This window comes from Lepidothrix coronata, unplaced genomic scaffold, assembly GCF_001604755.1.
Source record: "Lepidothrix coronata isolate B3197 unplaced genomic scaffold, Lepidothrix_coronata-1.0 Scaffold79, whole genome shotgun sequence".
Lineage (NCBI taxonomy): Eukaryota > Metazoa > Chordata > Aves > Passeriformes > Pipridae > Lepidothrix > Lepidothrix coronata.
Window position 1 is genome coordinate 957,907 of NW_016690259.1, and position 26,624 is coordinate 984,530.

Consider the following 26,624-nt stretch of genomic DNA (forward strand, 5'->3'; position numbering starts at 1 on the left):
CTTACTGATACTCTGAATGTAGAAAACACTGAGGAGTTCTACTTATTTTCTGTTGCCTGTGTCCTCCACTTCCTACTTAAAGTTCTTTGAGTTTCACTTGTTTTACCTCTGAGCCACACAGAGTTGCCCACAGGATTTTTGCTTCTCCTGGGAAGACACAGGGGCTGTTCCCCAAAGTGTGAAGTCATAAATGAGTCCATGTCAAAGGCTGAGGCGAAAAAGGAGGTGGATGCTTGGAAGAAATCCAGGGATAAGCAGTAACAGGAGATAAAAATGGAGTTGTGACTCCTGAATGCTTGTTCTGTATATAGAGAAATGTAAATTTTCCCTAAACAAGTTGGCTTGTTTTGCAAAGATGAATGGTATTTATTGATTTTTATACACAGGTGAAAATGAACTTGAAGTCTTGCAATAAAATACATTAGCAGGAGACAAGCTAAAGTAAGAAAAATGAGTGTGAAGTGAGTTACCATCAGTGTTGAGGTTATTCAAGAAATTCACTGGATTATAGTAGCTATTTCAAAGAGAATTCCAACGTTACAGTGACAGTAGTTGAAGGCTAGTTACTGAAGCAAAATGACACAAAAATCTCAGATGCTGATGATATGCAATGGAAATGGCTTACTATTGTGCCAGTAAAAAAACCTGTTTTAAAGCCACTTCTCTTAAGAGAAATTTTCACCATTGTTTCATGAAGTCTGTTTTGTTTTAGCCTACAGATGTGTTTATGTAACAGATCCTTTATATTAGCTTGTAAAACCTTTCATTGTAGTCTTGCATTGTGCACTACCAACCCTGGAAGTGTATTTTTGAATAAGCTCATTATTTTACTGGATACCTCTTCCACAAAGGGCATCAGTGTATGGTAGGTCTGTTGTACAAAATTAAGGGGTATGGTTATTTAATTCAACTCCTATTCTTTTTACCTCATCTCTGTTCTCACAGAGTAAAGTATATCCTCATGTACTGCTTGTGTATTGCCAAGTCTACTTTGTAAGTGTATATGTAAAAGCGTAAGGATCTTGCACAAGGAGTTTCTTTAACAATATTTTATTGCTAGAGACACTTATTTGTTTAGACCCTTGGGGACCTTGAATAAACAATAAGACTTCACTGTAAGGGTGCTAGACAGATGATCTATTTGCATTTTCTTTTATGTTCTTGCAAATGTCTGTAAAACTGTCAGTTTGAAGGAGCCAGTTTATCAGTGAAAGGATAAGGAAGAGATAAGTCAGTTTAGTTCCACATGTTTGAAGTAGCTACTGCACTTACCCACATGTGTGTTGTGGATGAAAATATGCTACTGAAGTATTTTCATTTTTTTTCAATAAAGGCAGAAAAAGTAGAATGAAAAGCCAACTCTGAGTTGAATAAAATAAAAAAAGTACTTCCACAAAACAAAATTTGCATGCAGAAATCACTATGCCTAATCCTATTGAAAAAAACACTGAAATTCTCAGCTGCAATAAATCTGAGATTCACCTCTTTTAGTGAAATATATCTGAGTTTGGAATGTGGACTGAGGTGTTGATAAGCCTGAAGAGATTCAGACCATAAATATTTTTATGTAATCTTCAAAAAAGAACATCAGTTTATGTAGATGCCTGCCTTAGGCTGTTGTCAAATTCAAATGATCAGTGCTTTTTCTGTTATGTCTATATTTAAAAGTTGGTTTAACCTAAAATTTCATAGTTTTACATTTGTGCATGATCTGTTTTGCACAGTTTGTTTTTGTTTCTAGAAGAAAAAAACAATCATGTCCTGTGTTGTCAGTGATTTCCTTTACCTCCCACTCAAACTATTTTTACCAGTGTGTTGAAAAAATGGAAAACGAAAAAAACCCCAGCCCATCCCCAAAAATAAAACAAACAACAAAAACCCCAAGTTACCCTAGACTGAGTGTATGTCTCTTTATTAGCCTCTTGATGGCTATTATGCCCTTTCATTGTCCTTGCAGATGTTTCCCTTGATCTTTTTTCCTATTTTTTTCCCTCAGTTATTTTACTGATGGCCTAAATATTGCATAGAATTATTTTCATCTCATTTAATTGTAAAACACTATTATGCTGCACTGTCAAGTCTTATTTTATACTGATAAAATGATCCTTGCATTTAATAGGGTGGGATTTTAGTTGTATGTTGTATTGGGTAGTTTATAACCATACCCAATAAGTAGTGGATTACTGGTCACAGATTTTAGATGTAATAAAAAGCATTTGAGCATTTACATAACAAGACACAGTCTGTGTATTTAGAGGACTTTCTTATTTTGAAGTCTTTGGACTCCATTTCAGTTTGGTATTGTGTTGAACTGACCAGACCAATGTGCTGATTTCCCCTTGTGGACAGTGTAGGTGTAAATCCACTTCTGGGCATGTGGGCTTCAGAATATTTTTAAGCTAGAGGGGCCTTGTTAAATGAGAATAGGGACGTTGGGCTTTAGGAAGAAAGCTGGGAGTTCTAGTAAAATTATTTGAATAAAGGTTATCATGAAAAATGAAATAATTGTTTTAAAATCTTAATTTTTAAAAGATTTAGTTAGAAAAGCTGTTAAGTATCTGACAAACAACTGGAGTCTTTGGAACCACTGAATCATGTGGCTTCCTGCCTTATGTGGGCTTTGTTTTGTTTTTCTGTGCAGGAGGCTCTGTTCTAATTTTCGGCACATCATTTGACAGCTTTTCCTTTGGGAATACCCAAAATACTTTTTGGTGGTTTGACTATGTAAAACTAGATCTTAAAGAAATGGAATTATATCCATGAAAACATTTACAAAATCTAGCCATCACCCTTGAAACTTTCAGGAAGGTATATTCGATTAGCCTTTATTAGATAAATTATTTAGGATACAATGCCCAGAAGATTGATGTTTCACTTTGCTTTCAGCTAACACTTTGTTCACCACTTTCTTATCCTTCATTCTGTATGACCCACTCACTTTCCTTCTGATCCCATCTTCCCCACGCAGCTTCAGGTCGAATTTATGAAAGGCATAAGTGAATCACCGTCACAAAGACATCTCCTGCCTGTGAAGAAAGAAAAAGAAATAAGAGCAAAACTTTTCATTATTTTGAGACTGTAGTTTATTTTATTAGTTTCTGTGATGTCTTTGAAACAAGATTAGAAAAAACATCTTCCCTGGATAGAAAAACAAAAAAACACACCCTACCCACCACAAAACCCCAGCATTTCTTGGAGGAAGCTCTGTGTGCCACAGTTTTGGAGCAGAAGTTTAAAATTTGACAGGAGAAATAAATTCAGTATCTCAAAGAACCTGTCTTTGCCATCACTTTTCAAACCTATTCCACTTCAATCAGGTTAAAAGACTTTGAAGGGTTGGAGTTGACACATTTTGGTAGACAGTTTTAAGATCGTAAGAGCTGATTTCCAGACAGGTTGCATTTAAGTGAGCTCAATCCATTGTAGGTGGGACCATCAGGAGTGTTTCTATAGTTACAGTTCTGAGAAGGGTCACGTCTTTGCTAAGGTAGATGTGAGAACTGAAATGATTAAACTCTCTTCTTTCATGCTTTTTTCCTTTTTTTTTTTTTCCTCCTCTCCAGCAACATAAGAATCTGCAACTGGCGAGGTGAGAGGAAAGAGAATAGGACAGGGTCTGAGGGTGGAAAGAGATAGGATTGCAGATGGACTAGAAGCAGTTATGCTCCTGGGAAATGCACAGAAATCTGTCTGCTAAGATTCATTCCTCTCCATAGTTTGGAATGCAATGTAAGATTTGTGAGTCACCGTTCCTGTCCTGGCAGAAAATATCTGTGAAGTCTCTGGTTGTCTTTGCTTACCCCCTGTTCATCATCGCTAATACCAATCCATGCTGCAGTATGGAGGTTATATTTCTCTTTATATACTGAACAGCAGAATTTAATATTTACAGATTCCTCCTGTGCTGATGAGAGCCATGGAGTGTCAATTTGACATAACACAACAGCTTTTTTTTATTTTTTGGTAAGTGTAGGATACATAAGTGACTGAGTCTTCCCTATCAACCTTTGAATAATTAATGTGGCAAAGTTAATAACTCATAAATGAGGTTATACCACTGCCATCATGCTAATGACACTGGCAGTGCAATGGAAAATTTTATCATAGCTGTCTCTGTCAGAGTCCTAATGTTGCAAAAATTTAAGGCAGGCTGTTGAAAATACCCACTCGTTTTGTTTTCTGCATGATTTTGACGCAAATATATTTTAATTTTACACAAAAATACTGTGCAAGTTACTTGAAATTAGATGAGCACTTCTAGTAACCAAAAGAGATGCTTTAAAACTTTACCATTTGGCTTTACATTATTACAGGAACATCGAAGGTGTAAGACATTGTTTCTATTTACTGCTTAAGGTTGCGTTACTGAATTTGTTCAGAGGGAATTATGGCTTATAAGACCAAAAGGGATCACTGCAGTCTAGTCCAACTTCCTTCACGAAACAAACTGCAGCACTTCCTTGAATCACAAAACAAACTGCAACACTTCTATTTGTACTAGAGCAGCATTTAAAAAGCTTACCATGGCATACCTGGTATATATGAATGCAAATAAATGTGACTCTTATGGAAGAAAACGTTTGAGGTACAAAGAGGTGAAAGGTTTTTACCTGGTCCTCACACAACACTTGAAAAGCAAGATTTCTCCTGTAATTCTTTTATATGATTTGTTTATTATTACTTTCTCTTGTAGGAAAGGGATCATCTAATTCAAAATTGCCATCTGTTCCTACAGTTTCTTCAGTGCCTGAGGATTCCGCCTCAAATATGAGGTAACTTCTTCAATTGAACATCTGAACAGCTGTGCTGTGGCTCACATTTTTGATATTACAGTTGATATTATTTTTCCCCATAACTTAAGGATGTTCTTTTGCTGACGTACAATACATAATGAGGGTTTGGGAAAATACTGAGCAACAGATTATTAATTCCTTCTTATAAATGTATATCACATATCACTTAACACTGTCAAAATCTATATTAGTTTTTACAGAATTTCAGTAGCTTCCTTCTCCTGTTTCTAATCACATGTATCTCTTTACTAGTATTACAGACAGGCTTGAACATGCTTTGGAAAAAGCTGCCCCACTTCTGAGAGAGATTTTTGTGGATTTTGCTCCCTTTCTTTCTCGGACTCTTTTGGGCAGCCACGGGCAGGAGTTGCTGATAGAAGGTACAAGTAAGTTTCCATTTAAAAAAAGGTTTTTTTAAATGTGTGCTTTGTTTTACTTTGGAGACTCGAGATTTCTTTGTTTAGGAGATTTCTTCCTTCCTTTCCAAACAGTGCTGTCCACTGGATTTCTTTGCCTCCTGTCCCTTCTGTCTTTAGTCATCTGAAGTCATTGTCATTGCCTCCTCATTTTTACCATCTCTGTAACCTCTTTGTGTCCATCTCATCTTAAATTTCGTGTATCTCATTATGAGAGACAAACTACAGTTGTCTCTTGGTTAGTTTTCCAACTCTTCCAGCAAATTGTCCCATAGAAGCTGGTGTATGAAATATGTGTTGTGAGCCTTAAAAAAAAAATTGGTGTCACGGTCAACACTTTTTTGTAAACTAAAGTGTATAATGTAGAAAGTTAAGCACAAAGACTTGCATTTTTACTGGGATGTTGTAGCAGAAGGCTTCTTGGGAACTAAGTCAGTAGAGCATGTTCTGGTCCATTTCTTGCATGTGAGTCTGCTTCTGCCTTTCTGGTTTCCAACTGGAAGGCAGCCATACAGGTAAGAGAAATACGTTGTCAGTATTGAGAATAATTCTCTGGTACTTTTGAGAAGACAAAGATTCATGTGCACAGCATTGATCATGGCTTTTCTTGGTGAAGAGTGGCATAAAATGATTGAGACTGAGATGATGGACTTTTCTTTCTACAGGTAGGATTTCTCTGTTTAAGAATGAGACTCAGTTCTGCAATGCAGACATTAACATCCTCAGTTTAAAAAGTCGTGTCTGTTGGAACACTGTGACTTTAGTAGCGACACCGGTTTTTCAATTTTCTTATAGTTTGGCTATATCATATGCTTTGTCCACTGATTTTTAGAAAGAAAGTTGCAGGTTTTGTCCCATTAAAGAGGTGACTTGAATTAGAGCCAGAGCTTGTTGGAGTTTCCAGTGAAAAGTGCACTCACGGTAGAATCTCATGGTTGCTTAACTTGAGCTGATAACTGGCACGTGAGCTGTATTTGTGCTAATACAACTAGTTTCTTCCTAGGGAATTAAAGGTCCACTTAAAAACGTTTTTGGAACTAATTGTTTCTTGAATTAGGGCAGTCATCCTGCATGTAGTTCTGAATATGATTAACATTGGCAGAAACACAATTACAGTATCAAACATGGTCAAGCATTTTCCTGAAGAGTGCTGATATCAAAATCAAGAGTTTGTTAAACTTCACTGAAACTAAAGGTGTTAATTTAGGAGTTTAGCTTGCTTACTGGTTTGGGTAGGAAGAAATGGAAGGAAGAAGTGTGTGAATTGCCTTCTGTGAGACTCAGGAAGATGGGATTCTACTTGTGTTTATGCACGTGGGCATCACCTTAGCTGATAAACATTTTAATGGAAGCTGCCTTATGAACAAAATTATTTAATTCATTTAATAAGAAAAATCAGAAAAGTGATTTTCCTTCAAGCTCTATTTGCCAGACAAGTAAATATCCTATTTAGTTACATTTTTTCTTCTCTGAAGATAAAAGATAATCTGGTTTCAAAGTATTTTGACTGTAGTATAGGTTATATACTCAGATAAATGAGTATTTCATAGATTGGGTGACCAAAAAAAAAAAAAGCAGGATAATTATTGGGAGTGTATGAACTGTCTAGACAAAAATAAACACATGAAACCAATTTTTGGGCCTAAAACCCAGTTATAGAAAAACACCAAACAAAATGCGAACCCAAATAATAATAATAGTCAAATTAGTTTATAAACAATTGAAAATATATATAATAGGTTACTGCTTGCACTTCTGCTAAGGTTTAGTGTGGGGTTAAGGGTCAAAGTACTAATAAGAGTGTTTGGGATGTCTGCTGCCATGAAACAAAATGGAAACTTGATTGATAGCTGGGGGCTGAAAGGAGAACGCGCAATGGAGAAAGCAAAGGTCATAAAGCCATTTCCCTTCTCTGCATATATAATGATCCAATCCTTCAAGAAATAGCAAAATGTAGATACAGTGGATTAATATAACATATGTTAACCACACTTCTGATCATTTTGACATGCAAACATTTATGTGAATAATGGAGGTAATGTATTACTATTAGCTGTGTTGCTATTAGTGGTATGAAAATTTCGGTTTTCTTTTGTTTGTCAAAATGCTTCTAATCTATTGAACTTCAAAACAGTTTTTGTTAGTAGCTGGTGCCATATAAACATGCATTTGTGTATACTTTTTTCTTTTTGTAGGTCTTGTATGCATGAAATCTAGCAGTTCAGTTGTGGAGCTGGTGATGCTTCTTTGCTCTCAGGTGAGATTTAAGTAGCAATGTCTGAAAGTGCTGTCTTTGAACACAATGGAAATTACTGTTAAAATTTGACTTTAAATTTGACTTTAAGCTTATATAAATATGTAAAGAGATAATGTACAAGGCCTTTTGATTAAAAACAAAATCATAGTAATTGTGTCTATTCAGTTCAAGAGAGAAGATATGAATGGTTTTATGTTACCTTACTAGTGAGCATTTACATAACCTTGAAGATGGTGTGCCTAAGTAATTCTATGCTGTCATTTTTATAAGATAAAATAGGATCAATAAGATATTAAAGTTAAAGAAACATTGATTTCTGCGTCTTGACAAGCTGAATCCTCTGGGATAAATAGAATTTTTCCTTTTGTGTAGAGGTTACAAAACAAGTGATAAATACTTTTGAAACCCTGTCATTCTCAATTGATTTGACAAGTACTAAGAATTTGAGAAAATTTAAGTAAGCAACCCTGCTTGTCAGCAGTTTGGTACATTCTCCACTCCTAAAGGCAAAGTGATTTTAGATATTTAAGAAGTGGCCTGTTCCCATGGTTAGAAAAGAGCCAGAGCCTAAAGAACTTTAAATTGTGTATGCTGTATTAATTGGATTTTCTTTTGGGGTTTCTTGTTTTCTTTTTTTTTGTAATTAAATGGAAGACTGTTTTTATTGAGCCTTTCTTTTGGTGCCTTAAAAATTATACCTTTCTGGTAGTAAATTCCCCTACTTAAAACTTTAAAATAGCCTTTTTTAATGGGAATGGTATTGGTCTGGAGGTCAAGGGTTCTGACCCATTTCAAAACCTTTGACCTTCATTTACAACCCTTATGGTTTGCTTGCCTGACGAATAAGGATAATGCAAAATTAATGTTTCTTCACATCGATTTATTCGTTTTAGTGCCTATATTGCCAAATTTATTTAGAGTGTGCTGATAGACATTTCATGAATACAAATGAAAGAATCATAGAAGGTGTGAAAAATCGATAGTCTGCATTGTCAATAAAGTGCAATAAGAACAATTACTTCTGGAGATTACACCTAATAGATTTTACAATGAACTAGTGAAGAGTAGTTATGTTTTCTAGTGAGGTTATTATTAATGAATTTAACTAGAACTTTGCTCACCTACTTTTCCATCTTCCTCAGGAAATACAATATCTTTTTACCCCGAAAGGAATTTAATATTTCTTTTGGAACTTTTGGAATTTAGAGATTGTTATTTTACATATGGCAATACTGGAAGTGAACGTTGTTCACAACTTCTAGAATATTAACTTGCAGCTGATTTAGATTAGAAAAGAATCTTTGCTACCAAGAAATCCGTATGCAAATTTTACTGTTCATTCATTAAAGTGCTAGAGTAGAACTAATCTGAGTATTAAATATGTGTCTGACAGCTTGGTATTACCATTTTAAAAAATTAGTTTTCGGTATCCGTGCTGCTTGTATCAATAATTAGTGCTTGACCTTTCCCTCTTTTTTTGGTAGGGTAATCTAATCTTTCTTAAAATCATGTTGTGCTCTGTACTGTACGTCACTTGTTTGGTTTTGGGAAGTGGAAAGGACAAGGAATAAATGACGTGCTCTAATGCATCTATTTGTCATATGTGTCACAATGCCACTTAATGCTAATCTAATCAAATTGAAGCTATCGTGATTGCTTAGCAGTGCTGGTTGCAGAGACCAAGGTTGTTCTTTGTGAAATAGTAGAAATAAACCAATAAAGTCGCAAAGACCTCAAAGTCTTTCTAAAGTTGCATAGCAGCTGTAATTTTTGGCAGAATATGAAAAATGATGTGAGAAATGAATCTAAAATTAGCTCCAGATGTATACAGATTGTTCTGGGGTGATAATTACATTTTTCACTTTGAATTTTCCTAATTCAAAGAGGTCAGCATGGCAATCACAGAAGTGATTTATTTTGTTAAGAAGTGAACTGTCTTTTGCTACATGAAAGCTTGAGAGATATGAAATTGAATTTCAAGCCGACATTTTAGAGATACTGGGAGGAGATGGGGTTGAGCTTGATTGATTTTTTTCCTTTTTTTTTTTTCTTTTTCTTTTTTCCCCTCTGCAAGATAGGGTGGGAAATGAAGTGATATCCTTTTGCTAAAATTTTAATTAATTTTTAAGAGGAGATGGAGAGGATGAAGTGCCAAAGATCAAAAGATCAGGTCAAAAAACAGTTTTTAATCACATAAATAATGTGGCATAGTTACGAAGTAAGTATCTGCAAATTTGATTTAAAACTTCACAAATTTGTCAGCCATCACTTTATGAAATTGAAAGATTGCTTTGATTAATCTTTACTGTTTTTACGATAACCTCTTCTCAAAATTCATTTTAAACATTGTATATCCAATGTAAACCATTGGATCGTTTTTTCTTAAACATCTGACTTTTTCCTGATGTTTATTTAGATTTGTGGCTGAAATATGTTTTTTTTTTTCCTCAGAAGTGCAAAATGGCATAATAATATCGCACAAGTAATTTTTTCATAAAATTGTGAAAATAAAGCTCTTTCCTATGTGAAGTGTTTTTTTTAAAAAAGAAAGAGGTACCGTTCTGTGGAGCTATTTGTGACACGTGGTGAATTTATTTTCTTGTTTAAATTTCATATATTTAGGCATATGGAAAAAGACCATTGCTTTTGTATTTGTTTAGTGTTTGCATGTTGGTCTATTGCTTTCTATTTAACAAAGGCAAAAAGAGAAACAGGTGGTTTGAGATACACACAAAAGGCTTTTCCTAAGACAAAACCAGTTTTTTGATAGACACACTACATTTTGAGACGTGCCTCTGTGTGTGTACTTACATTTCTATAAATCTATCAAAACATAAAGAATCCTTCATTTAATATTACTGCAAAGTGTTCCTGCTTATTTGACATTAATATCATTTTTGAAAGAGTCGACGTTGCATTCAAGGCCACTTTATAAAAGCGTTGTGTTGCTCATCCTAATTCAGTCTGACACACATTCCAATAACACTACCTCCCTTCTAGGGTTTAAAACTAAATTTATGGCTGAGCATTGTGAAGTGCATCATTTAAAAATGGTTTCAACCCAAAACATCTAATAAATAAATAATGTGTATGGCTACTCAGTAGCAGACTTTCCAGACTAGAAATCATTCCATCGGATACTCAACAGTCCACTATCGGAGAGGGCTGTCAGATAAATCTTATAGTAGCTGCATTCATGTCCTGTAAATCACATGTTATTGTCTGAGCCTTCTGCCAGGTCATCTATTCTTTTCCCATTTATCAGAAATGCATACAGTACAGTGAACCTAGAAGCACCATCTCGTCTGGCCTGGCATCCTGTCGGGGTAATTAAACCAGCCAAAAGAGAGAAGTCCTGCTTCTGTTATCCCTTCTAAATGAGTGACATCAGGCTGTTGAAGGTGCTCATGTGCAATTGTGAGACAAGACTTCTGCATGGGGAAACTGATGTCACCCCCAAAGAAAGCATTTTCATCTAAAAGGACTTTGTGCCTAAAACGCAAAGGGGGCTTGTATGAATTGAGTGCGTATCCCTAAAGCAAATATGCTACTGTGCTTCCTTTCATTTGTCAGATATTTTCTTGAAATACATGACCAAGTAGGAACAGCTGTGATCTTCCCTACTCTCTCGTGAAGGGATTAAAAATATTTCTTTCTTGCTCACGTGCATGAAGCATTCATCCTGTTATTGTAGCTCCAAGGTGAAACGGTACAAAATAGGTTCCGTAGTTTTCCTTGATGCCTGTGAATTTACAAAATCTTTGACACTTGAAAAATGCTTCTTTCTGTAGTAAATCAACTGAATCTCCAGTGGAATATGTGTAAGAGAACTAATTGGATGGTTCTTGTCAGATTCATCTTTGACTTAAGAGCTTTTTTTCTACTGAATCTAAACTTAGACTGACTCAAATACTGTTCAACTCTTGTATAATCTTCTTGGTTCCTCCTTCCTCTGTCCAATGTTGTTTCGAAAGGACTAAAGGCACATTCCCGATAGCTCATGGCATATATAAAACCAGGACCAATGTTTTAATACATTTAATCTCTACATAATTTATCTTTGAGAAATATTAATATGATATATTGCAATATAACTACATACCCTTAGCTGTTAAATGTATACTGGGTCTTGATAAGATATATCTTTCATGAGGAGGTGGAAGAGAGAAGCATAAGCCCTGGTACTCCAGATGTTTTTGTGTGCAGAGATAGCATCTGCTCATATGGCCCAATGAAATATGATTATGGCTGAAAATGTCCTGTGCTGATAGTTTTTGGAGTTATTTTTTGGAGAGAAAAGCATGATCCAGGGCTGTACCATGTGCATTTTAAAAATACAGCAGAGGCTGATTAGTAGTATTAAAGCAGAAAAAAATTACACTGTGAAAGCTGGTCTTACTGCCTCTGTAGGGAAACTTATGGGTCTTCAGCTCTCTTTTTTTCTAGTCCAGTTACCATTGGTTAAGTGGTGAAATTTTTACCTGAGGTATTTCTTTAGTATGATCTTTCATGTGCTACTAAACCCCTTCTTGAATGGATTCTGTTGCTCCTAAAGAAGTCAGGTTACATCTCTTGCACGGGCAGTATCTTGATCGTATCATATCTCTTACTTTGATAAGGAATCTTAATTATTTGAGCAATATCAACCTTCCACCCCATTACTTCAGTGTTTGTGGGATTGCAGTAGGATCTTCAGGCTTTTATGAGTATGCTCTGCTCAGGAAAAAAAAGCTTTGCATCAGTGATCCAAATTCATTCTCTCAGGAATGGATTTCTGCAGCGTGTTCTAAAATGTGGTAAGTCTTTGAATTACTTGGAGATTTTAGTTGATGTAGAAGATGGCAGGTTTTCAGTTGCTTGCAGAGAGAACACTTTATGCTGATGCTCCGTGATCTGCACTGGTTCCTAATTTACTTTTAAGTGCTATTTGATGTGATGGATAACTGTAGTGATTGCTATGAAGTTTTAATTGAATTGGGTATATGTTAGCTAAAGACTGATGTCACTATGATGCCATGGCAGCTGAACTCAACAGATTCATCAAAACTCTTAACAATATCCTGGTTTAGATATGAAGAGAATAAATGCTGTTTGAGTACTTTTTATGTGCCCCAAGTGTTAGATGATGACATTTTAATCACGGTAATGTTCTTCCATCTAATCACTTTATGTTATAAAAGCTGAAAATAAGTTTAAAAAGGATTTGATCTCCATTTATAGATGTGATTTTTTAAAAAATGTATATGTTTTGGCATAGAGGGTAGATTTTGTGGGGATTTTGTAAGTTGTCAAATGATTTTCTATCAACTGTAATACATGCTCTAATTTTCTTTAAGAAGGCATTTAGAAAATATTGGGAGTTGGAATGTTTTCTTTTTATATAGTGTGAACTTCTGCAAATAGGATCTTTGTCTTTATCAACGATTCACGCAGCTGTATTTGAGTTGAAAAAAAACCACGACACTTCAATGATAGATTGCTTTCATGATAAAATGGTTAGAACCAAAACTTTATTAGGCAAATGAAAATGATTTAGATCCTTACAAATAAAAATAGAAAAAAGAATTTTACCAAAGTCTAAATGAAGTTCAGAAAAAGATGTTGCATGAATCATGCCCACAGGTGTTTGCCTTGTATTGCTAACTTTCCTTGAAAAGTTATGAAGTATTCAGTGTTTCTAGTTTAGTATGAAGGCACTGTATTGAGATACACTTGTACTCTTTTGAAGAATGTGAAGATTGGGAGAATATTTGATAGCCTAGATTTTTGTAGAGATGAGGTGGCTGTGGAAGGAAGTGAATATTCAAGATCACCTTTCTCTGCTATGGATTATTTCGATTCTTAAACCACCTCAGACATGATTCATCCCAAGGGAAACCAGGCATATTAATAAAACTGTGTAAATCTTAACATTTGAAAATATGGGATTGCCAGGCATGTCAATATTTGTTATGCAAGCAGCAGTAAGGACGTTCCCAATGCACTTTAGTAACAAATATTACATGGCCCTTGTAACTGAAACACAAAATGGAAGATCCTTATCCTAATCTTCTTTAGGATGCTGTTGGATGGAAGGTAGCTGGGAAATGTCTATTAAGCTTTATGTTCAGTGCTACTTCAGGATATTTTCAGTGAAGAGGTTTTACATCATAAACTGTTTCCTCCTCCAAAACTCTTGCTGTTCTTTCCCCCCTGCAAGGTTTATTTTAATCTACAATGCCTTAGTTTTGCAGAGTGGAGACTGTGGTCAGAACTAGAGAGAGAGGGGAAGGGAGATTCCACAGTAGCCGGGGGCTATGCTCTCGAAGTACTCTCCTGGGACAGAAGGGGCTTAAGTTTCAACTGGTGTTTCAGGTAACAATTATTATTATCACCAGGTAGAATAATCTACCAGAGGAAAAATTTCAGCATATCCTCCCAAAGTAGCTAGTAGTCCAGCAGCTTAGGGGCATTTACCAGACATGTGGAAGAGTCCAGTTTTGAAAGAAATTAAGCTCTCTCAATCTGTAAAAGCAACACTGTGATTCATCTGTGTTCTCAATTGCCGTTTCCTTCTTTGGTTGTTGATATATGAAAACATCAGCTCTTTTCTGTAAGGTCTTAGGGCTTCTGCCTTCGCCTGCATTGCAAGACACTTGATATAAGCACAGTGAGCTGTTTGACTACTGGTCAGTAGGATTAACTCTGGAGAAAGTGAATGAAAGTCTTGCAAGATGTGGCTGTGGAGTCCAGACTCCTTGAATGCCGTCCTTTATTGCTTGGATTTTAGATACTATCTTTTCAGTAAGTTTCCTTCTCACAAATCTGTTGTCTGGATTGCTTGGATTCTTCCTTACATGAGATATATCTGTGGGTTTATGCATGCTGTAACCTGTTTCCTTCCTAAGTGGAAGTTTTTCTTCCGTCACTGAGGATTTCCCTTTGGGTACTGAAAACGTATATTGACTACTTTCACACTTGGTATATGTCACTGAACAGAGTACTTGGAATAACTACAGATGGATTATGTGTGCTATGGATATTTTGCTCCTTGCTTCATTGAACTGTGTTATGCATTCAAAGTGTTTTAAACTGGAGATCAGTTTGGCAGATAACTATCTGAAGTGCAAATCTGATAAGATTGAAATAAATGGAAACAGCTGGGAAAACCTTTTCTTTGAACTGGAGTATGTTGAAATTACATTTAAATTAGCTGAATGTATTTTTTTTTCTTTCGCTTAAGCAGTATGTAGATTTTGTCTCTCTAAAACTGGATTATTGTAATACAGTCTGCGTGAAACCTCGGGATAATGTAAAACTTACCTCATGGAAAGTTATTCCTGCTTCAATTTTTTTGTTGTTTTCTAAATTGTTTGAAAGTTTAATTGCCTGTAATTGCCTGCAATATTCAGCCTGTTGAGTTCCATGGAATTGCTTAGAGAGCACCCTAATATGTTTAAAGAGGAGTTTATTTCAAGTTCTTAATGATTACTAAAGTTCACACTTCACTACGCTTAAGATCTGTTTAAACTCTGTCTTTTCTCTTAGATATCACTGTTGGCTTCAGGAATAATGTGCTTTATTTGCTGTTAGCATGGCTTACAGATAGGCCATTTAAAATGTCTGTGTCCATCACTGGCTAAATTTTAAAAAAATTAATTTTTATAGACTCATGCAAAAAACAATATTCTGTGAAGTGGGTGGATGTGTATTGACACTTTGCTGAGTAGTAGAAATCAAAGAAGTTTATAACTTTGCTTTTGCCTTAAGTGTGGAAATAGGTTAGAATGTAATGAGAATAATTTGCCAATAGTGCATGAATAATAAGTGACCTTCCCTTGACTTCATGATGCAATAACCACTTGATAGTTATATCCTGGCAGGTAATAGTCACAGTAGTTAAAGTGTGTGAGCTAGTATTTTGGCTTTACCTCCTTATATCTTTCCATAATACTTAGTCTAGGAGGATATTTTAAAGGTTTACTCATTCTCCAGTTTGCAGATGAATTGTACGATGTGGGATTTTAAGATGAGCAAAAACTATGATGTGTTACATTTAGCATGAGAAAAACAGAAGAACGTATGGTATATTATACATTCATTAAATGGAGTTGATGTTTCTGCATATTAGATATAAATAATGGTCAAAGCAATAGTGTAAATGGTTGTTTAGTCTAGGCCTGCTCTGGACCCTCTAGAAAATGCCCTCTGCAATTTGCAGCCACTGTACTTAGAAGTGTTCAACAAAAGCAGGCCATATCAGCTGCAAACTGAGAAAAGTAGTGTGAATGAGCCAGTGTTTTTTGGTTCATACTACACAGCTACTTTGTGGAAAGTAATTGTGGTTTTGAACAAAAATTAAAAAAATACATCTATATGTAAAATCAAGATGCTCAAGTTTTATGTGTTAGACTAAGAAGGTGTTCAGAGAGCTACAAATGGATAGGTGTGTTAAAGCCATGATATTTTTGTGTGGACTGATATGAAGTTTTGTTTCTTGGGATAAGACACTTGGAGAATTCAACATGACTTGCAAGCTTTGGGTAGAAGAATAAAAGAGAGGGTTAAAAACCACAAAACCATTCTTAGAAATAGTTTGCCACACTGGAGTGGAGAGAGATGAACTTTTCTAAGTTCTCCTTACTAAAACAGAATTCTGTGGTGAGAATGAGGATTTTCCCTCCCAGAGTTTCTTTTTTTTTTTTTTAATAAAGTACAATCTTTAGTGGTTGTTCTATAGACTTTTCAAACAGTATAGGCTCATATGAAGAAAAATTTTCTTAGGAATTGAAAATGATTTGCATTTGGTCAGGAATCCAGGACGAGGTGTTGGTGTGAGTTTAATGGAAAACATATCCTCTACAGCTAAAAATAATAACCTTTAAAGGTGTGTTGCTGGGACTTTGTTTGATTAATGTATGCATTTTTGTGTCTAGGGAGGAGTGTGGATTGTCTAATGTAAGTGTGAATCATGGGGGTGTGATGGGGAATGGGACAGCCTCATTTCTATGAATGTACACTGCTGCAGATGTTCAAAACTAAGGGAACATAATTTAGCTACAGAAGCAAGACTTTTCTGAAGAAAAAAGGCATCCTGTTGCTTCACCAGCACACTAGGTCTTAAAAAAACACCACCATTTAAGGTGAGTTTTGTGCAGTGAGAGCACACCCTGTGGCTTGGCAGTCTAGTCAGAAGGATGATACCATGCTGACTTTATAACTAGATCTTTGAACAATATTCTCATGGGTGGTAAATGCAAAACAAAGTAATATCAACTGGCACTTAATTCTGTGAGCTCCCTGCTGATGGGGCTCTGCACTGAAATGGAACTCTTCCTGACAGGAAGTCAGCCGCGAAGTGTGGAGACCTCTGAAAATAAAGTGTGCTTTAATTTGACACCCTGCTGTTTTACAACTAGTCTGTTTAATTTGAGACTATGAAAAGAGGTTTGGGTGAGGGGAGGGGTATGAGATTATGGAAAGTTCAGTGAGCAGCAATCCTTGTTGCTGATTTAATACTAATTACGAATATGTGAACTTTTTTTGTTCATGTTCACAAATGAAATAATGTTATCTCTGTTTCCAAGCGACACTGCTTAAGGAACTTATGATTTGGGGAGAAGTGCTGTTTACTTAAAGTTCTACCAGGAGAAACTTTGCATAGTGGTGCTCTTCAGTTTACTGTTTAACTTTTAGCCTTATTTATATTCATCTGTGCCTTTTTGAATATTTTTGCAACTGGGAAAATGCCTGTCTCATCAAAGTTTGTTGGTGATGCACTAATCTTCCAATAAATAACTTGTTTAACTTACTAAAAACTCATAATTCAGATTATGCAGAAATCATGATATTGAGGTGCGTGTCTGTTAAGCGTTAGATCCTCGTTCTGAGCCATATTTGATTCAGAAGAATCAACTGGATTTTCCGGTACTCTTTGAATAGTTGCAAAGACATCTGTTTAAGCTTCTAATTAAAACGGTTATATTTTTCTTTTCAAAAATTTACTTGATGAGTGCAGGGGAGGATTTGCAAAGAAAGGAGCAGAAAATTACTATTTATCATGTTTATTGTAGCAACATGTAGGGAAACATGAAAATAGAGCCCTGTGTTGTGGTGTGTTGTGTATTATATTTTAGTCTAAAGGAAGACAACAGATGCAGGATGAGGAAGGGAGAGGAGTGTGCAAGTAGAGCATGTTGGAAGAGATGCATTAGTTTTTCTGCCTTTTTTTTGTTATTTGAGTTAGCTTCATTTTCTGTAAATCTTTTAAGAAAAGATCTGCATTAGGATAGGATTGCCCAAGGGAATAACAAAGGACAGGTTTGGACATCCTGTCTTTTGAATGAAGAGCTGGGACTGGCTTACATGCTTCATTTCCATTCCCTCAAAGGTACAATGATGGTGGGAATCTTGTCTATCGTTTGCGTGCATCATTATGAGAGTTTAAGTAGAAACTGAGCTACATGTGGGGAAAAGAGTAATACAGAATATTGGAATGGTAGAATGGTTTGGGTTGGAAGGGACCTTAAAGATCATCTAGTTCCAATCCACCTGCTGTATAATGGAGCTTGTGGTTCCAAAATCACTGCTCACTGTGCATATTACTGGGTTCTTTACTAGTTAAATTCATTTATTTAAAGCTAAAAACATTGAGCAAGAAGGTTGCTGCTATTTGGTGGTGATGATGAATGTTCCTATGGGTGGGATCAGTCCATCACTACTAGTGCAACTGTGGGGCAGTGAGCGTGCTGCGATTTTCTTGTCCTTATAATTAGTAGTCTACCTTGAAAGCCAATTTTTTTTCCTTTCTGTGCTTTTACAAAATCTCAAATGACAATCAAAGTTAAAAAAACCAACGAAATCAAGAGTCAGTTGCCTTATATTCTTGTTATTCCTCAATTTATTTGCCTTTATTCATAAAAAATGTTACTGTGACTGCAATGCCATTATTTGGATCTCTTCCCTTTGTTAATCTTGTGTTGTTCCTTTTCCTCACTTTTGTTTTTCTGTCTCATCTCCTTTAACTCACAGCTCCATACTTTCCATTGCTGCATGTTTACAGAACTACTTGGTATTTTGATTTCTCAATTAATTTTTAAGATTCCTGTTCTTTCTGAAGCTAGTCTTTCATCTTGACTTTGAAAACAGGCGATGGTTAAAGAACCTGAAGAGGAAACTGCAGTGGAAAAGGTTTGCTTCTAGATGAACTCAAACCTGACCCCTAATTTTGTTTCATGAGGAGTCATGGCAACAGCCTACTAGTGGGAGAGAGAAAGGGAGAAGCTGCCTGGGCAAATTGCTTCCTACATCAGAAACCGTGGATCTGAAATCAGTGATTACTCATTTAATTTTTCCCCAGTTTTTCCTACTTTTTTGAAACTAGATACAAAAATTATGTTTGAGTGGTGATGATATGCACCTTTTATGCTGTGATAGTTATTATTGATATAGTTTTTATTTATTCAGACGGTGATATTTTCATAATTTTATATGACCTTTCAGATTAAGTTATTCAAGTTTTTGTTTATTGTTAAAATCTTGTTTTAAGAATATTTGGTATCAGCATAAATTATGACAACTGCAACCTATCTCGAGATTTTCTGACTGTGGGTAATTGTTAAAGATTGTATATGCTGCAACATTTTATGCTCTGTGTCTTACATGAAACTGTATTTTTTAGGATAGATTCGCATAGTTTGTAGAGAAAACAGTTGTCACTTTGAGAGTAATCTTGTAGCATAAAAGGCATTATCTAAAAAGCTGACAGTTTTTAATGTAGCATTTTTACTGAAGAATCTAGTACTTAAGTATGCAAACTACTCCAGCTCTATATGTGTATAATTTATTTTCAGAATCTATAAAAACTTACTGTGAGTTGAACTCAAAGTTTTAAGTATTGAAATTAAACTCTCATTAGAGTTTTAGGCATTTACCACTAACAACATAATACTAGTTTATAGGAAGCTCTGTTTACATGGAGTAACCCACATGGTTAAACAGCAGGGGAGTCTTCTGCTTTTAGTTAAAAACCTGCTGTTTCTGTATGGCTTATTTACTACTTCTTTAATTCTTAATGTAGTGTGCTGTGGAATTGAGCATGCAAAAGTCGGCAAAGAGTTCTGTTTTCTGCGTCTAGGGTTATTACTTGCTGTACAATAATAAAGGCCCTATTTTATTGGGTTACTTGTAATTAACTTCAGCACTAGGCATTGATATAAATCATTCCTAATCTGTTTTCTTTACATTTTCATTCTTTTAAACTGGTTTAACATAGCTTCTTTCTGTCGTCCTTTTACATAAGGACTAGGGTTGTAATTGCTTTTTTGAATTAGGCTGTCGGAAGCTTAATGTGCATGTTGGTCCAAGAATTGATTAAGGAACACTAATGAATTTCATATAGCACTTTTAAAAGATTTGTAATAAATACTCTATACCGGTGATCTGTTATAACATTAGAATTCGATACAGTGTTGTCATGCTGTGCAGCTGGGAAAATATTTCCGTATAAGAAACTTTGATTTGGTTTCACAGTTAAAATAGTAAACAATTATGTGGTTATGAATTAAAAAAAAATGGTAATGTTCCAGCTTTTCCCCGGAGTATATTTTATGAAAGTAGCAATTGTTATTATAATCTTTGTTTCTGTGTTTTTTCAGAGGAAAAATACTGAAACACTTTTAGTTTTCATTTTTTTTTCCTGCTCAGTCTTAGTGTTTGATACCAAGTGGGTCCTGTGCCTTTCTGACTGATCTATCAATACACAAGTGTACTGCAGCATGTTCAGTTGTTCCTTAACAGCATAGGCTTGAAACAAGAATGTTATTTGTTCTTTTCAGTCAGTTTAGAAACACTGAACGTGTTTGTTTCTTGAATTTCTCGTCTTTTTCAGGGGTAAATAGTCACAGACGCACAACCTCAGCCCACCTTTACAGTTCATTAGTTAGATATGAGTGTGTTTGGGATATTTTCCCACAACAGCAGGCTTGGTGTTATACCTTCGCTGGAGAAGCTATTTCATCTAGTTCATTTTTACACAACTTTCTCCTAGCAGACTCATTAAAATTTTTAATACAAAGACTTCAGTTGTGTACTGTCACTAGCTGATTTTTTGACAAAAAGCAATGTCTTTTAAATGGAATGCCAGCAGTAAATACTTTTTATTGTAACTGAGTGTGTTTGATAGTTTTAAAAGTCTTATAAAAATAATTAGCTCTTTTATATAGTTCTAATGGCAGCCTTGCAAGTTTCCCCTGGAGCAGTCTCTAATGAACAGGCCTTGATTTTTCCAGTTGGGCTTTTAGATTTCCCCGAGGACTTGACTTCAGACCTTGAAGGGCAGCAGCTGCCATTTGTCTTAGGACCAGAGTTGCCAAACAGACAGACCATGTACTAATAGGACACATTTGTACAGCCTGAGTATGTGGAAGCCCAATAGAGGCCTAATGATGATCATCTGTTGAGAGCTTGTAGCTGGCCAGGGTTAGAGTAACTTTTATCACCCTTATTGAAATCAAAACCTCTGTATTGATTGGTGAGATAGCTTGGCTTGTTACATAGATGCAATGTTAAAGCTTTCATAGAGAAACCTTTGTTTAAATTTCAATAAATCCAAGCCTGTTTGATAAGGTTTTGCCCCTGACAAGGGGTTCAGAATTTTTAGGAGAGTAGTAAATATTTTTGCAAGTTCTCAGTTTGTGTCAGGATTCAGCAACAGTGGTGATGTTCTGTAGAGAAAGGGCCATGGATATAATTATTGAAATTATTTTTTCTCTGTAAGTTTTTCATAGTTCTGTCATTATTTATCTGTGGTCTTAAATTTTATTTGAACATACAGCTGTGTCTGTATGTATACTGGATAACTTTGTCTCAAATGTATTTTTGTGCTAGTCTTAATTTGTGTCACATCTTTGCCAAATATTTCTCTTTCATAATTACTTGGCATGTGCTAATTTTGATACTAAATGGCTACATAATTTCTAGATATGATTTCCCATAATTCCATGTTGGTTTTAATTTTTTTCAATGGTGTTTTGTAGATTAAAATAATTTAAGCATGCTTCAATCTTTAGAAGTAATTTATATTTGCAGATATTCTGCTTAACATGCAGTCAAACTTTTTTTAATTATGAAGAACCCAGCTGAGATATAATCTACTTTTCACTATATGTTCTTTATTGCTGAGTTCATTCAAGCCTGTAGTGGATGTGGTGCTGAGAGAGTGCTGACACCAAGTGCAAACACTGCTGAAAAGTTCTTGATAGTTTACTTTAGGCACTTAAAGATTAGTATATCTCTCTATGAACAAGTTTTTCATGCAGATTTGACCTTTACTCTAGGATATAATATGTCTCCTAGTCATATGTTAACACATTTTCCCACCCTGCTCCTTAGTGCTCCATTCATAGTTGTCAGTACCAAAGTCATCCTTTTCCTTTGTTTCATAACCAAAATAAATTATTAAAACTCCACCGGCTTTATGGGACGGATGGATTAGCAAAGAATTTGCTCCTTTTTTTTTTCCTGCTTATTAGTGTGTGTTTCAACTGCTAGATATAGTTCTTAATTGTAGAATGTGTTAAACTTGTTAGAAGGATGTTTTTTGAAGTTTCTGAGAAAAAGGAATTATTAAGGAGCATGCAAGTGTATGTGTACATGAATGAAAGCAGTAGTGCAGTTCGTTACAGTTGAGAATAGAGCAGTTTTCATATATTGCAAATGTTCTAAATATTCTGTTCTAAAGATCAATGTTTAATTGTTAGTCATCAGACCAGTTGGTGGGTTGGTCTTCCAAATGTTTTTATATGGCTTGAAGAATGTATATTTTGGGGTAATTCATAGAATTGTAGAGTGGTTTGAGTTGGAAGGGACATTAAAGATCATCTAGGTCCAACCCTCCTGCCATAATTGTTTGAAATGTGATTATATTTTTTTCCTTAGAATGTACAGGTGAGCAGGGATATGTCCATTTGCTGACTACAGGCAAGCACTTGAAATTGAAAACCAACAAAAATCTTAATCAAGAGAATTTTCTTGGCATTTGTTTGAGTGATTACAGTTTAGGTATGGTTATATTGGGTTAGATAAAGGCTCCACCTTGCTTGTTGTTTGTCCTATCTCCAGCTATAGACACAAAGAGATGCTCAAAAAGAAGAAAATAGGACAAGCAGCTATTTTTTGCTCAAGGTATTTTCTGAATTGGATGCAATTTCTGTGTATTTCAGCAATATCAATATATTTATCCTTTGTGTAAAGAACCACCAGCATTCTTTGTTTTGAAGCTGGCTCCTGCTATCTACTGCTTGTAGAAAAAGCTTTTGGCCAGGTCTGTTTGAGTAAATAAGAGGCTTCTGAAGTGTTAGAACTGAACGAGGATACTCAGACTGAGTAGGAAGCCAAAAACAAATGGAAAAAAAATAGGCATGACACTGGAAATATCAAGTTCAAGGCAGAAATTTTTAAGGACCTTCACTTATCTGATGATGCCATATGATTAGAGACATGCATTGTTTTTAAGAAAGGAAATATGAGGACCAAGTAATATAAAAGACTTTTAAAATGCATCTGAAGACTGAATTAACTACATGTACATGTAGCTGCGATGACATAAAATGGGAGGTACGATTACTAAAGACTATTTGCTAGACTAATCTCATTGTTGGTTATGGTCTAATGCATTTTGTTGGTGTTTGTATTTCCTAGCAAAAAGTAAATGTGATAATTTATGAGTTTTGTTAGAGCACTTGGTACTGTCATATGAGTGATCGTTAGTTGGATTTAATTAAAAAAACCCACTGTAAAATAGATTAAAAACCCCAACATGACTCAAATGGGACAATAGGTCATGATATCAACCTTGAGGGAGATTATTAGTTTCTGAAAGGAGGGGTTTAAGACCACTACTGTTTAAGGTTTTCATTTAATGATCCTTGTGCATGCAGTAAGAATGTGTTAATGAAACTTGTTGATGATATGAAATTAAAGCTATAGAGAACTGGGATATAATTTTGCTTATGGCGGAGTTGTATATAAAGTAAATGTAATATGTTATTCTATGCAAAATTATAATTCAGATTAATTTTGAAGCACCACTTCAGGAAAGGGTATAGTACTTGCATTTTATCTAGAGTACTTGTGGAGCTGTTTATAGATTCTATTAAGGAAATAGGTGAAACAATAATGAGTTAGGAAATCTCCTTATAAGACATAATATTTGAATAAAATGTGTTTGTTTTGTTGTAATGGTTATTTTTCATTGTAGCTATTTGTGATAATGTTTAGTGCTTCTGGTTTTTTCCCTGCTTCACTACTGAGTATACAGTGACCAAAAGCATTAAAATTAGATTATGTCTTTCAGTTACTAAACATTTATAGCCCTAGGAAATGCTGGTCAATTAAGTACAGCTTAGAACAGGTATGAAATTATTGACTTTGTTGATCTTCCCTTACAGTCCTTCCTTAGGAAAGTGCTGAAATGTGTTTTGTAGTTATTTCATTGCATTAGTGGTTGAGTTTGAAGCTTTTAACATGTTTTTTCCCTAATACTTTTGGGAGATGGATAACTAAGATGTTGATATAATAATGCAATATGCATACTGAGTGTAATTGTTTGAGAGTGAACATATACTGTGGGGAAATATTGAATGGATCATGAAAGATGAAGACCATTAGTCTTTTCTTTCAACTATAAAAATTAGCTTTAGGGTGTGTTCAGCTGTGACTTATGAAATTGTTTAGACTAACACTTTCTTTGATGATGTCTGATACAGAGAAAAATGCTGAAAAGTATCATTATAAATGCACTTTCTTTTCACTTTTGGCAGCCTCCATCTTCACCAATTAAATTTTCAAGTGCTATTGTGAGTTCTTTAAAAAGCGGGACAGCAGATGGACACTGTCAGAAAAGGAAAAATTATTCTGCTTTTCTTGAGTTTTCTCACATTTAAACTAACAGAATAGTTTGTTATCATCATATGAAGCTAAATATTTGGAAACTGATAATACATTGAAAAAACTCTTATAGGGAGTACTTGCATATGTTATTTTGTGTAGAATATTAGAAGCTAAAAGGCTTTTTCTTTTGTTAGACTAAATGCTTCTTAAAAACGCTTCAGACAGTTACAGGCTAACTCAAAGTCATGCAGTGGTGGCCATAAGAAAGTAATGGGGGAGAACTGGGGGAAGGATGGTGGGAGAAATATTGGTAAGATATATGTAGCAAGAAGGACCAATGGTGCTTCTTGTTGTAGCCTCAAAAAACCCCAAAACCCCATATGTGAAGCAGAACTTAGCTGGTGCTTAGAATGCTGTTTTTTTATTAATGCATATAAACTAGTTACATAAAAAGTAATGAAATACATTTATAATTCATGATGAAGAATACATTGCAAATTCCAATTATTCTACTTTTAATTCTGGCTCCTTGAAAATTGTACTACATTGTTGCAGCTTGAACGTGGTCAAACAATGTGTTGGGCCTGGAACACGTCAAGCCTCGAGAGATCAGTTACAATCATTTCAATGCATTTCAAATTTGGAAATCTGTTTTGGGTGGGGTGGGTGGACAGGATTTAAGTTGTAAACAAACAACATTGTTCTAGTGGCTCTTGTGTGTGTCTGATCAAACCTTTGTGTCACTGACTGAGAGAGAATTCTGCAACACTGAGCAGCAAAATCGTGTTATGACACTGCATATCAAAACCTCCTACTTTCAGAAATCTGAAATTTGAAGTCTGACATATTTGCAGTTTTGCACTTTTTGCCTGCCTTGGAGCTGATGAGGTTTTTGAAAAGATCCATAGTGGTAGAAGTACTGATGTGGATAATCATTAGGATTATTTTTTCGTACAACAAGGACTAAAAAATTAAGGAAGCTGTACATGGAACTTAACTATCTGTCTGCTGCAGAATCAGTCTTTTATATTAGATTAGAAAAGTGTAGAATTTAAATCAAAAGTTATATTTGTCTTGTTCTATCCAAATGCCTCTACATTTATGCCAAAATATAAGGTTTACACATTTACTACCCTAATTTCCAGCTTGGTCAACTTGTCCCTATTTGGTCGAGGACTGAAAATCTAGTTTGTGTTTTTGTTAAACGTTTCTCCTCAGCTTTCAAATGAGGGAAACAAGCCCCAGTGCTAGGTCAGCTGGGTTGGTTTCTTTCCACTGTGTCTCTTATGAGGGCCAGCCAAAACCCACCTACGTGTTTAAGAGGTGTAGAATTTTGTGGTAATTCAGAGTTTGGCTGCGTTTAAGGAATGTGCAGTGCATGTGTGTCTGCCCCTACCATAATTTCAGTGTGTCAAAAATACGTTAAATTTTTTTGAAACAGACTTGTGTGTTAATGGTGCAATATTTGTATTGTTAACAGATATTTTTTATGAGTAGAGATAGCTGTTGGATGCTGAAGTGAGGATTATTTTCAGCAAATATGCTAACTAGACTTCAAGCTATAAGAGAAATTTGTGTCTAAAGAATGAGCCTTGCATTAATGTAAAACACTTTCTAGCATTATCAGGGTTCAATAAGGCAAAAAGCATCACTGAACTGGGCTAAGTTCAGAATTATCACATGACATAGCAAAAGAAAATAACGGAGTCCTTTGTGGGATGTTTTTGTATTTTCTTCTCCCCTCAACAGAATATGACCTTGAGTAAACAATCCTGTCCTGTTCCTTCATGATGGCATTCATTCTTCCTGATTAGCACACAATTAATGCCTTGTATGTTTGCTAATGCTGGTGTAAGTTGCTAAAACTGAAAAGAAAGTGTGTGATTTTTGTTGCTGAAAATGTCTCTTCTTAGTTTTGTTTTTATGCAGCTACAGTTTTCTCTTCTTTTCCCCCCCCAGGAGTGGCAAAACTCTATACAGAAGAATGCTGGCCTTGCCTTTATTGAGCTTGTTAATGAAGGAAGGTAAGTCACAATATTTGATAGAATCTCGGTCTTAGCTTTCAGGAACTTGTGTGGCTTGAATTTTTTTCAAAATAATTTTTCTTTTTCCTTTTTGTGTCATTTTCTTTGAGCTCCACAGGCATGATTTCATATTCTTTGGTACTTTGGTTCCATTCTGAGTATGGGATTTTGCAGAATCTGAGTGCTCTTTAGTGACATTAAATATTTCGCTTATCTGTGTGTCATGGATTTTCTTTCTTCCTGTCTTTGTGTACTGGTTAATGTT

At 35.2% G+C, this 26,624-nt stretch overlaps 1 protein-coding gene across 3 annotated transcripts in view; it reads left to right on the forward strand.

The window, feature by feature from the left end:
* LRBA (LPS responsive beige-like anchor protein) overlaps window positions 1–26,624 on the forward strand; it is a 410,805-nt gene that overhangs the window by 107,002 nt on the left and 277,179 nt on the right. For 2 of the 3 annotated variants that reach the window (XM_017820154.1, XM_017820156.1), the window contains exons 31-34: window positions 4,694–4,772; window positions 5,046–5,179; window positions 7,405–7,466; window positions 26,295–26,359. In XM_017820154.1, the coding sequence (XP_017675643.1) occupies window positions 4,694–4,772; window positions 5,046–5,179; window positions 7,405–7,466; window positions 26,295–26,359 (340 nt within the window). The remainder of the gene's footprint in view (window positions 1–4,693; window positions 4,773–5,045; window positions 5,180–7,404; window positions 7,467–26,294; window positions 26,360–26,624) is intronic. The other variant, XM_017820155.1, reaches the window with a different exon arrangement.